The sequence below is a fragment of the Medicago truncatula genome, chromosome 3 (genome assembly GCF_003473485.1).
Source record: "Medicago truncatula cultivar Jemalong A17 chromosome 3, MtrunA17r5.0-ANR, whole genome shotgun sequence".
NCBI classification, from domain to species: Eukaryota; Viridiplantae; Streptophyta; class Magnoliopsida; order Fabales; family Fabaceae; genus Medicago; species Medicago truncatula.
The window spans coordinates 12747681-12759619 of record NC_053044.1 but is presented as its reverse complement, the minus strand read 5'-3'; the positions used below and the strand labels follow the sequence as shown (position 1 = coordinate 12759619).

General features: G+C 34.0%; 1 protein-coding gene across 2 annotated transcripts; it reads left to right on the top strand.

The window, feature by feature from the left end:
- The first annotated feature begins 6313 nt into the window (after window positions 1-6313).
- On the top strand, window positions 6314-10806 carry LOC25490485 (probable LRR receptor-like serine/threonine-protein kinase At1g74360). Of its 2 annotated transcripts, none has more exons than XM_024779772.2 (2): window positions 6314-6668; window positions 7465-10806. In XM_024779772.2, exons 1-2 carry the CDS (start codon window positions 6605-6607, stop codon window positions 10641-10643), a joined length of 3243 nt encoding a protein of 1080 aa, XP_024635540.1. In that variant the 5' UTR covers window positions 6314-6604; the 3' UTR covers window positions 10644-10806. The 2 variants fall into 2 exon arrangements, with proteins under 2 accessions (XP_024635540.1, XP_039688274.1); XM_039832340.1 differs by lacking the exon at window positions 6314-6668 and adding an exon at window positions 6890-7178.
- Window positions 10807-11939: the final 1133 nt, after the last annotated feature.

The following is an 11939-nucleotide window of genomic DNA, read 5'->3' as shown; positions in this document are numbered from 1 at the left end:
TATTTTGGAATGTGAATGGGTTGATGATTTAAGAAATATTTTGGGCAGAGTTTAATCGGTGAAAACGGGTTTTGAGCTAAAATGTCGTTTTGTCTTGGGTTTTCTCATACGAACTTAAGCTATCCTTTGAACTAATTTTTAATAGTTTGCAAGTGGCTTAAGTCCTTGGCTACATGATTGATTAAGATTGAATTGTAGGATTTCAAACTTAAATAAGTTGCTTAGCTTTAAAAATTATCAATGTTGGCCGTTTGCCACATGATTTGGATTTTTGTCGGAAATGTTTCTTTAGCAATTTGTCTTGTGAGTTATTGAGATTATTCTTGTATGACTAAGTGAAGTTGTATGAATGAATGGTTATATGTTGGATATGATATTTGTCATGAGATGTTGTATGTTCTCTTACTTGGAATATGAGAATTGTTTGGAATGGTGAAACTATATGATATAGTTGATGTTGAATGACATTGTTGATTATTGATAATCATGTTGATGTGTGATGGTGAATACTATGATTTATTTGTGTGGGCATGTTTTCTTGATAATGCAATGTTGTGGAGATAATCAATATAATTGGGTGTTGTCCTATATATTGAGGTTGAGATTGTGAATTGTTGTCGCATTATCGAGTCCTTATACATGTCCATGCATCATAGTCGTTGTTGCTGTAAAAGGGTTGAGCTCTTTTACTTCGAGATTATTGTAAGGCAGGTGTGAGCCTTACATACGATGTGCAAGTGGCATCGGAAGGTGACGACCTTGTTGAGATTTGGTACCACATGCATTTATGTGTCAATAAGTGCATATCATAACACGAGTCTTATGTGAAATATGTGATTGGTGATGAAATGAGATGAATGATTATTGATGATGTTGTTATTGATGATTGTGAATGAATATTTGTGAATTGATATTTGTTCCTAGTACATGTGATTGGTGATTGTTCATGAAATATGATTAATGATTGTTCATGGCTTATGATTGGTGACTGTTCATGACGTATATGATTGGTGATTGTGTATGAATAACTGTGAATTGATATTTGTTCATGACACATGTGATTGGTGATTATTGATGTGAGATATTGGGGTTTGATGTAAGTATTGATGTGGAAATATTATTATTGATCAAATGCATGATGTTTATATTGAAATATTCATGTTAACTGTTATTTGGATTATGATAATATAATACTTACCCCCAGTGGATCTGTTGTGGACCGCCTGCCTATCTATATGGATGGGTAGACGTTGTGCAGGTTTAGTTGCTTGGTGAGTTCTTGTGCTTGGGATATCGGGAGCTTTCTCCGATATCGGGTCGTGTCGGCTCTGATCTAGGCTTGTCGTGTCGGTCTAGATTAGGTTGTTTATATTTCCTTTGGATTATTGTTTTGTTGATGACTGCCCGTATGTTTGGGTTTTGAGATTTATCTTTGGGATATGAGTTATTTGTTCATGGCATGTATATATTTGATCACTCTGATTTATATTCCGCTGCAACTATTGAGGTTTATATACATGTCTATCGGTTTTTGAATTTTGAATAAGACGTAATCTCTATTTCTTGAATAAATGTATTATTCGCATGTTTAATTGCTTAAATAGAAATAGGAGCGTTACAAGTTGGTATCAGAGCCGTGGTCAGTCTTGTCTGGACTAATGCTTGTTGTTTTTCCCTGTTGTGTGCGAATGGTAGTTTAGTACCTTCGGCACTTGCTTGTTGTGCTGTTTTCTTAGCGGTTAGTGGTCTGTGTTAGTCTAGCAAGGGATGTATCTTTGGTTGCAGAGGCTCTTTTGGTTGTTTTTTGTGTTAAGGTTCATGTTGATTTTGAGTTGGATCTTGTTTGTCTTCCGTTGAAGCATATGGATGTGATTTTTGGTATGGATTGGTTGTTAGCTTTTGGGGTTAGCATTAATTGTTTGACTAAGAGTGTAACTTTTTCTAAGTCGGTAGAAGAGTTAGATAGGAAGTTCTTGACCGCAGAGCAAGTGAAGAGATCTTTAGATGGTGAAGCTTGAGTGTTTATGATGTTTGCTTCTTTGAAAGAGAACCAATTGTGTGCCAAGTTGTCTAAGTGTGAGTCTTGGTTGAAGGAAGTGAGTTTTCTTGGTCATGTGATTTCTAAGGGTAGTATTTCTGTGGATCCTTCTAAGGTTGATGCAGTGTTACAGTGGGAGTCTCCTAAGTCTGTTTTTGAGATTAGAAGCTTTCTTGGTTTGGCCGGTTATTATCGGAGGTTCATTGAGGGATTCTCTAAGTTGGCGTTGTCATTGACGCAGTTGACTCGGAAAGGGCAAGCTTATATTTGGGATGACAAGTGTGAGAAGAGTTTCCAAGAGTTGAAGAAGAGGTTGACTTCAGCTCCGGTGTTGATTTTGCCGAATCCGAAGGAATCGTTTGTGGTGTATTGTGATGCTTCTTTGATGGGTCTTGGTGGTGTGCTTATGCAGAATCGTCAGGTTGTGGCTTATGCTTCGAGGCAGTTGAAAGTGCATGAGAAGAATTATCCGACTCATGATTTGGAATTGGCGGCCGTTGTGTATGCATTGAAAATTTGGAGGCACTATCTGTATGGTTCTAATTTTGAGGTGTTCAGTGACCACAAGAGTTTGAAGTATCTGTTTGATCAGAAAGAGTTGAATACGAGGCAGAGGAGATGGTTGGAATATCTTAAGGACTTTGATTTTCAGTTGAGCTATCATCTCGGAAAGGCTAATGTTGTTGCGGATGCTTTGAGTAGAAAGACTTTGCATATGTCTGCTTTGATGGTTAAAGAGTTGGAATTGATTGAGCAGTTTCGAGATTTGAGTTTGGTTAGTGAGTTGACACCTGCTGGTGTGAGGTTGGGTATGTTGATGTTGACAAACAATATATTGGAAGAGATCAAGAATGGTCAGAAGGAAGATTTGGAACTCGTGGACCGAGTGACGTTGGTTAATCAAGGTAAAGGTGGAGACTTTAGATTGGATGAGAATGGTGTTTTGATGTTTCGTGATCGAGTTTGTGCGCCAGATGTGTTTGAACTTAAGAGGCAAATTTTGGACGAAGGTCATAGAAGTAGTTTGAGTATTCATCCAGGAGCAACTAAGATGTATCAAGATTTGAAAAGATTGTTTGAATATAAGAGAGAAAGTTGTCTAAAAATTGTCACAAAGTGGTTGTACAAATATCATTTCTCTTTTGTAAATGAACTGCAAGTTGGAGGTTGATGATATCTTCAAGGACAAGGCAAACCAATCAGAATATGAGATGACTTTGCAAGGGTGTAGGAACTTTATTAAGAATCACACAACACTTACAAGTGTTTGCCAACGGCAAAACAAATTGTATTTATTATTTTGGCTGAGTCATAGGTTTGCTTCCATAAAAAACTTGAAAATTCATAATAAATAAAATTGGGTATTTGATAACTAATCCAATAAAATATCTCCGGGAGCTTAAAATAGGAACATTGTATAATTTATGCAGGGGTCGTGGTTTGAATCCCAAACACTCGATCTTTCCACATTTAACTGTGTGAACTCTAACCACTAAACTAATAAAATAAAATAAAAGTTGACGTACTCAAAACTTCTACTTATTTTTTTTATTCTAAAGATGATTGCATCATGTAATGTAATTACATTAACATTGCCTCGAAGTTGAATCAATGAATGCGACATGAAAGTTGAACACGTGTGTGGTTTTTGTATATTTATCAACTATTGATGATGGGTCACAATTCAACCGTGTTTTGTTCGTAAATTTGAATTTTCACAAAGCACTTTGAATATATAAAGATAATGACAGTGACGAATTCATACAGAAAAGTAAGTGGTTTATTGGTCTTTGACAAATCTTGAGGAGAAAATGAGAGATTCCTTTGCTAAAAAGTAGACTAAAAACGTGTGAAACTTAGAAGATTATTGTTCTATAGGTTGTCTAATGTGAATTTGATCTAACGGTAGATCTCATAGTTTTAGTAATTTTTTTTTCATTATTATAATATTTTTTTACTAAAAATGATAAAATAATAATATATTTATTATGGCAAAAAAATATAATTATTATTTTAATTAAAAACCATAAAGAACACTATTGTAAAAACAAAATATAAATAAAGAACACTTCTTTGATATTTTCTTCTTCTTACAAATATAATATTGATAAGTTATTTTTTATTTTACCATATTAATTTTTAAAGAAATTTGGCTAAATTATCTTTTTGGTCCTCTAACTATTTAATTGGTATCGGATTGGTCCTCTAATTAAAAATTGATTTATTTCGGTCCTCTAAATTTCTCACCGTTACTACATTTAGTCTTTTCTGTTAGTTTTATTCAAATAAACGTTAGAGTTTGTGTGGCACATATAAGATAAGTTTTTTAATTAGGATGAATAATTAAGCCAAAAAAAATTCACTGCCGTTTAGATATGAATAATCTTCATCAAATAATTATGTGGCACATATAAGATAAGTTTTTTCTTCCTAAACAAAATTTTGTCATACAAAGAACTAAATAAACTTAAATATGCAAATCGTTCTTGTAAATTTGCGTATTTTCTCCTCCTAAACAAAACGTATATGAATGAAAACCAAAACACCTAATTACATGGATGAACTAAATAGATTTAAATATGGATGAACTAAATAGACTTAAATATATAAATCGTTTTTGTAAATTTACGTGTTTTTTCTTCCTAAACAAATTGCTGTAGTTATCTTGGAATAGCTAAACATTGAGTGAAAATTCAATCGTTGTTTGGGGCAAAAAAGGAAGCAGTAGTCTTGGCGTACAAGAGTCAAAGCCGTGCGAGACACTCTCTGTCTTGTTGAACTGGTCAGCAACGGTGGCTCTACCACCCACTTTTGTCACCAAATCTAAAATGTCCCTATGACTCTTGGGCTTCTCTGCTCCCTCCCCTGTCACTTTTACAATAATTTTAGTCAATAAAATTATCCCAAAATTCCAAACACATTACTTAATTGATTTGACATTAATGCTTCTACAACACAACAAACAAACATCAATCACACACTTTTTAGATTTATTACTTCAACAGTTTTTAAATGACAAAAGCCGGTAATAATTTTGTAGAGAGTTCATTTCAAAATATTTAAAATGATATTATTAGTTTTTTAGAATTTTATATTGTATATTTATTTTTATCCATGAAAATATAAACATGAAACTCTAGAACCATTAAATGAACGTTTAGAGTATGTTTGAATGGAGGGTTTAGAAGTGGAAGGGAAGATGATGGTTTACTTTTTGATTTTAAATTATGAACATTATGAAATATTTTTTAAAAAAATTAAAATAATAACATGATGAAAGATCATATATTACTTCGATTACACTTAATTTATTATAGAAAAACATGTTATATAGCCTACAATATAAAAAAGAAAAGTAAACCTCCTCTCTCTTCCTCTCCTAAACCCTCAATCCAAACACAAAGTTTACCAATTATACAAAAAATAAAAATTAGATTAAGGGAGTCACATAGATAGAAATGTAGCGTAAAATGCAACAATGCAACGTGAGAATAACTTGAAAGTCAACCGTGCAAACTTAACGTGACATAAAAGACCAACTTAAAAAATAAAATTTAAAGGGCCATTCATCAATAAAAAAAGGGAAATGCTAACTTGTACCTTTAGGCCACAATATAAATATCTTAAAATAGGATTAAATAATAAATATTGTATTGAAAAGATAAATTTTTAAGATTTTTAGGTTATGAATAATACACAATTTACAAAGTTAAATTTCTACATTTAATTTCTTATCTTGTGCTCTTAATACACAAGTTAGCAAGACCTCAAGGCACAAGTTAACGATTCATATAAAGAAATAATTTTTTGAAATGCGTACATTACATTTAATCTTTAACTTTTTAATAAATTGAATACATAAAATTTTAGAAAATATTTATTCTTTTGAGTTTCTTAACATGTGCCCTAAGGACACAAGTTAACACTACCAAAAAAAATTTAAACTTAAACGACCCCAAAACATAATTTTGTCTAAACAATTTGGTGTGAATTTCGGTAAGGAGAAAACTTTGGTAGAATTCCTTAGGTGCTTTTTGTATGGTTCTTAATTAAATTCACCATGATTTCCTCAAATTCATAATTTTTTCAAAGTTTGTTATATCCAAAAAATATGTATTTTTAGTTAAGAACCATACGAAAAACACCTAAGGAATTGTACCTAAGTTTTCTCCTTTCAGTGCTTATGTCAAACCAATAAAAAAGCCTCTTTCAAACAAACAACATAAAGATGATTTTATTGCTACAATGATTATACTTGTTCATTTAACTATAGAATCACACGGTTGGACTAACATATAAAGAACAACAACAATCGTTCGTGTTCTTATTTTTATTATTATTCCATTCATTAAAATAAGTTCCTATGATATCACAACAAAGAAAAATTGAACAACAAGAAAGACACAAAACCAATCTATCCACTTTCATTCAACACATATCATCTCAATGCCTTTAACTTTCTCATAAAGAAAATTCACTTCCACTTCACACTTTCATCTTCTTTCTTTGTGAACCATCAAGTACATAAATTTTGTTCATAGAAGAATAACAAGTATAGGATCATTAATGTCAGAACAAGAATCTGATTCATGGAGTTTCATGTTGGTCTGTTTTTTGATCCTTTTCTCAGGTACCAACTCATAAATTCAACTTTTTTCTTTCTTTCTTTCATTTTGTTTTTATATTGCCTTTTTTTTTTTTTGTGTTTAATAACAAAAATCTCATATAATAGTTAGTTTGTTAATGATAAGAAAACCTCATATTTTGTATAATGTACCTTAAAAGCTAAAACTCAATATTCACTATCAAGTATTAGCTAATTATCAATATCCTCTAAAACCTTTCCATTGAGACCTCGACCGTTGGATTAATTTAACAGCCAAAATCCCAACTGTTAGATTAATTCAGCGACCAAGGTTTGGCTAACTATCCGCGTTGGATTAATCTACAGACAATCTAAGCCTATGTTTGCTTTGACGGTAAGAATTCCACGTTAGGCCAAAATCACGGCAACTATCCGCGTTTGCAGTGAAGCTAGGAATACCAGCTTCTTAAAATCACGTTGAACTTTGCATAGGGACGTGAGAATATATCACCTAACGCCGATCGAAACAAGCCTTAAGCATGTTAATTTGATTAGGTGTTCTTAGATTCTCTCAAAGCTTTTTAATGTTTTTTATTTTATTTTTAATATGTATATTTACACATATAACAATTTTTGTAACACATGAGGTGTTCTTAGATTCTCTCAACAACTTTTTGGTCTGGTTTTGTGTTTCTAAATATAGAATTTTTTTAAGGGTGTGTTTATATATATATATATAGTAAGATATATGGTTTTAGTTTCCCAATGTTGATGTTCTTTGTTTTACGCGTTTCACGAGGAAATTTTCCGATTTCTTTTGTGCTGATTTTTAAATTGACAGGTAAACTAGTTGCTGGAGATTCATTAGAAACAGATAAACATGTACTGTTGAATTTGAAATCCTATTTGGAAAATCAAACAGTTTCAAATAGAGGAGAGTATATAAGATGGAACAAGAACAATTCAAATCCTTGTGAATGGTCAGGAATATCTTGCAGACAAATCAAAGGTAAAAATAAATGGAGGGTTGTGAGTGTAGATATCTCAGCCAGTGATATTGCCGGTAAGATGTTTAAGAAATTCTCGAAGTTAAGTGAACTCACACATCTTGATGTCTCGAGGAACACTCTCTCCGGAGAGATTCCTGAGGATGTAAGGAAGTGTAAGAATCTTGTCTATCTTAATTTATCTCATAATATTCTTGAGGGAGAGATGAATTTGACAGGTTTGAGAAAGTTGCAAACATTGGATTTGTCGACGAATAGAATCAAGGGTGAACTTGAGGTGAATTTTCCTGATAATTGTGATAGTTTGGTTACTTTGAATGTTTCGGATAATCGGTTTTTTGGTAGGATTGATAAGTGTTTTGATGAGTGTTCAAAGTTGAAGTATTTGGATTTGAGTACAAATAATCTAAGTGGTGCTTTATGGAATGGAATTTCAAGGTTGAAAATGTTTTCAATTTCTGAGAATTTTCTAAGTGGGATTGTTCCTTCACAAGCTTTTCCAATGAATTGTAGTCTTGAAAAATTGGATCTCTCAGTTAATAAATTTTTCAGTAAACCTCCTAAGGAAGTTGCAAACTGCAAGAATTTAGAGATTCTCAATCTTTCTAGTAACAATTTTAGCGGTGAAATACCTCGTGAAATTGGTTCAATTACTCTTCTCAAATCATTGTTCTTGCAGAATAACACCTTCTCAAGAGATATTCCAAATACCCTTTTGAATTTGACCAATTTGTTTATCTTGGATATAAGCAGAAACAAATTTGGTGGTGAGATACAAGAGATTTTTGGGAAATTCAAGCAATTGAAGTTTCTTTTGTTGCACACAAATTTTTATGTTAAAGGATTGAATACATCTGGAATTTTCACATTGACCAATCTTACAAGACTAGAATTAAGCAACAACAACTTTTCAGGTCCGTTGCCGGCTGAAATTTCTCGAATGTCTGGTCTCATTTTCTTAACATTAAGCAACAACAATTTTAATGGAACTATTCCATCTGAATTAGGAAAGTTGAGTAAATTGCAAGCACTGGAACTTTCTTCCAATAGTTTCACTGGACAAATTCCACCAAGCCTAGGAAATTTGAAGTCTCTCTTGTGGTTAATGCTTGCAAACAATTCGTTAACAGGTGAAATTCCGCCCAAGTTAGGAAACTGTTCGAGTTTGTTATGGTTGAACCTTGCAAATAACAAACTCACTGGAAAATTTCCTTCTGAGTTAACCAAAATCGGAAGAAATGCTATGGAAACATTTGAGTCAAATCATAAGAACATGGTTGGAGTTGTTGCCGGAAATAGCGAATGCTTATCGATGAGAAGATGGATACCTGCTGATTACCCTCCATTCAGTTTTGTATATAGTATCCTAACCAGGAAAAATTGTCGATCCCTTTGGGATAGATTGCTCAAAGGATATGGAATTTTTCCTATGTGTGCATCTGAACCTTCTACCAGATCATCTCATAAATTTGGTTATGTTCAACTAAGTGGTAACCAAATTAGTGGTGAAATTCCTTCAGAAATTGGAACCATGTTAAATTTCAGTATGTTACATTTAGGCGACAACAAATTCAGCGGCGAATTCCCTCCTGAGATTGGTGGCTTACCACTTATAGTGTTGAATATGACTAGAAACAAGTTTTCAGGTGAAATTCCTAGGGAAATTGGTAACATGAAGTGTATGCAGAATCTTGATTTGTCTTGGAACAATTTCTCAGGTACATTTCCGACAAGTTTGATTAATTTGGATGAGCTTAGCAGGTTCAACATCTCATATAATCCTTTGTTATCTGGTACTGTACCGTTGTCTGGACATTTACTTACTTTCGACAAAGATTCATACTTAGGTGATACCCTCTTAGATTTTCCAAAGTTCTTTGATAACACTTTAGATGGAAAAAACAAAACCCTTCACATAAAAATGAAAAAAAACACAAAATGGTATCTCTGTGTTGCTCTAACCCTAGCTAGTTTGGTTTCTGGACTTCTTTTTCTAATCGTTTATTTCTTGGTGAAAAGTCCATCTTTGGAACAAGGAAAGTTTCTGAAGAATAAAAACCGAAATCATGATGATTTAGTTAGCTATGGATCTTCACAATGGTCATCTGATTCCTTCAAGATAATCCACTTGAACAATATAGTTTTCACACATGCCGACATCTTGGAAGCAACAAACAACTTCAAAGAGGAAAGAATCATAGGAAAAGGCGGTTTCGGAACGGTCTACAAAGGAGTTTTTCCAGATGGAAGAGAAGTGGCAGTCAAGAAGCTACAAAGGGAAGGAATCGAAGGCGAAAAAGAATTCAAAGCCGAAATGAAAGTCCTTAGTGGTCAAGAATTTGGTTGGCCTCATCCAAATCTTGTCACACTCTATGGTTGGTGTCTATATGGTTCACAAAAGTTACTAGTATACGAGTACATAGGAGGTGGAAGTTTAGAAGAACTAGTAACCGATACAAAAAATTTAACCTATAAAAGGCGCTTAGAAGTCGCGATCGACGTGGCTAAAGCATTGGTTTATCTACACCATGAATGTTACCCTCCAATAGTTCATAGGGATGTGAAGGCTAGTAATGTGTTGCTTGACAAAGAAGGTAAAGCAAAGGTAACTGATTTCGGACTTGCTAGAATCGTCGATATTGGAGATAGTCATGTGAGCACAATCGTAGCCGGAACTGTTGGTTATGTTGCACCTGAATATGGACAAACATGGCATGCTACAACAAAAGGTGATGTTTATAGTTTTGGTGTGTTGATTATGGAGTTGGCAACTGGGAGAAGAGCTGTGGATGGAGGTGATGAATGTTTGGTTGAATGTGTTAGGCGTGTCATTGGTAGTGGTAAAAATGGATTGAGTAATTTTGGGGTAGTTGGTGGTGAAAAGGAGATGTTTGAGTTGCTTCAAGTTGGAGTAAAGTGCACAAATGATTTACCACAAAATAGGCCTAACATGAAAGAGGTTCTAGCCATGTTGGTCAAGATATTCAATCTTTATAGAAATTCAAATTATTGACACCTTGTTTAGTTTGTGTTTCAAATACGTTGTTTAGTGTTTTTGTTTATAGAAGAATGTTGATATCATAGTGTAAGTTGCAATACAGTATATATACATATAACAAAAATGACATGCACAATTGAATTGATTTTTCCTTGTGTATATTGAAGAAGTTGCTCAATTTTGTTCTTTAATTAGGAGGTTTGTTGTAATTTAAATTTTGTTTTAATTATGTCCGTTTTGTTGTAATTTCACAAAAAAAAACTCATAATTTCTACCCATTTTTTAAGTCGCTCAACCCATGATGGGATCCTAAAAAAAACAAAAGAGAAAGTTTTAATTAGGGGTGACAATATAATCCACTGGATCCATATCCAGCCACTACAAAATTCATCTAATCCATCCATTAAACAAAAAAGAATTTTGCTTTTCTCCCGGCAAGTTTCGCTCCCACCCAGCGAAACTGACCAAAATACCTATGTGTTAGTTAACCAATGCAAGTGTAAAATTAACACGACTTAAAATTTCGTTTATTTTACAAATGCGTAACTTAAGTCACGCCGCGTGAGTTAACAAATCGGCCGCCAAATCCATTTCCGATGTAGCTGCAATTAGTGGTGGTGCGACGAGCGAAGCCTCCGCATCACCGGAAAGACACCGCTTCTCCCCTTTCTTGGTGGATTTGGGTGTCCAGCCTGTTCTGAGTTCTTGTAATCACAATCAGATTTCCCTTCGTGTTCTCGATTGGTGATGGTTTTTCAACCTGTAGAAGTCGATCGGGTGGTTAGTGGAACTTCACATGAGGCGGTTGTTGTCAAAATCCTCGGTGGAGGCGGTTGTTCACGATGAGCAGCTGTCTTCACTTATGGTTTTGATTAAGGGTCTGTTCTCAGATCCAATTAGATTTCAGATCCGGTATGTCCTTCGGCAGCTCCTTATGCCGGAGGGTTCAAATGGTTTTGGGCTCGAAAGGGCTTATACAACTGTTGCGTTATTGCAAGGGCTATTGGTTCGCGAATCCTTCTGTGTTGGCAGTTGATTCATACACTATTCTTCAAAAAGTTTTGTTTGATTATAGTCAGTCCTATCTTGGTTACTTTCGTGTCGTACATGTGGTCATGTCTTTGATTTCGATGATTATGATCCAGAGTTGTTGAGTTATGCAGGTTTCAGAGATATGGTGACGCGTTGATGCTGTTTGAATATATGTCGCAGTCATTGTGGCTGACTTCAGAATGCTTAGAAATCCTCGTCATTCGTATGATTGGCATTGGACTAATTGGCCCCGAAGGAGTCCGTGTTGCTTGTTGCCTC

What these genes read in the sequence shown, in the direction of transcription:
- LOC25490485 (XM_024779772.2), top strand. Translation starts at nt 6,605, where the DNA reads ATGTCAGAACAAGAATCTGATTCATGGAGTTTCATGTTGGTCTGTTTT. An exon ending in TTTTTTGATCCTTTTCTCAG is followed by an intron (nt 6,669 to 7,464) that starts GTACCAACTCAT and finishes TTAAATTGACAG; the next exon opens with GTAAACTAGTTGCTGGAGAT.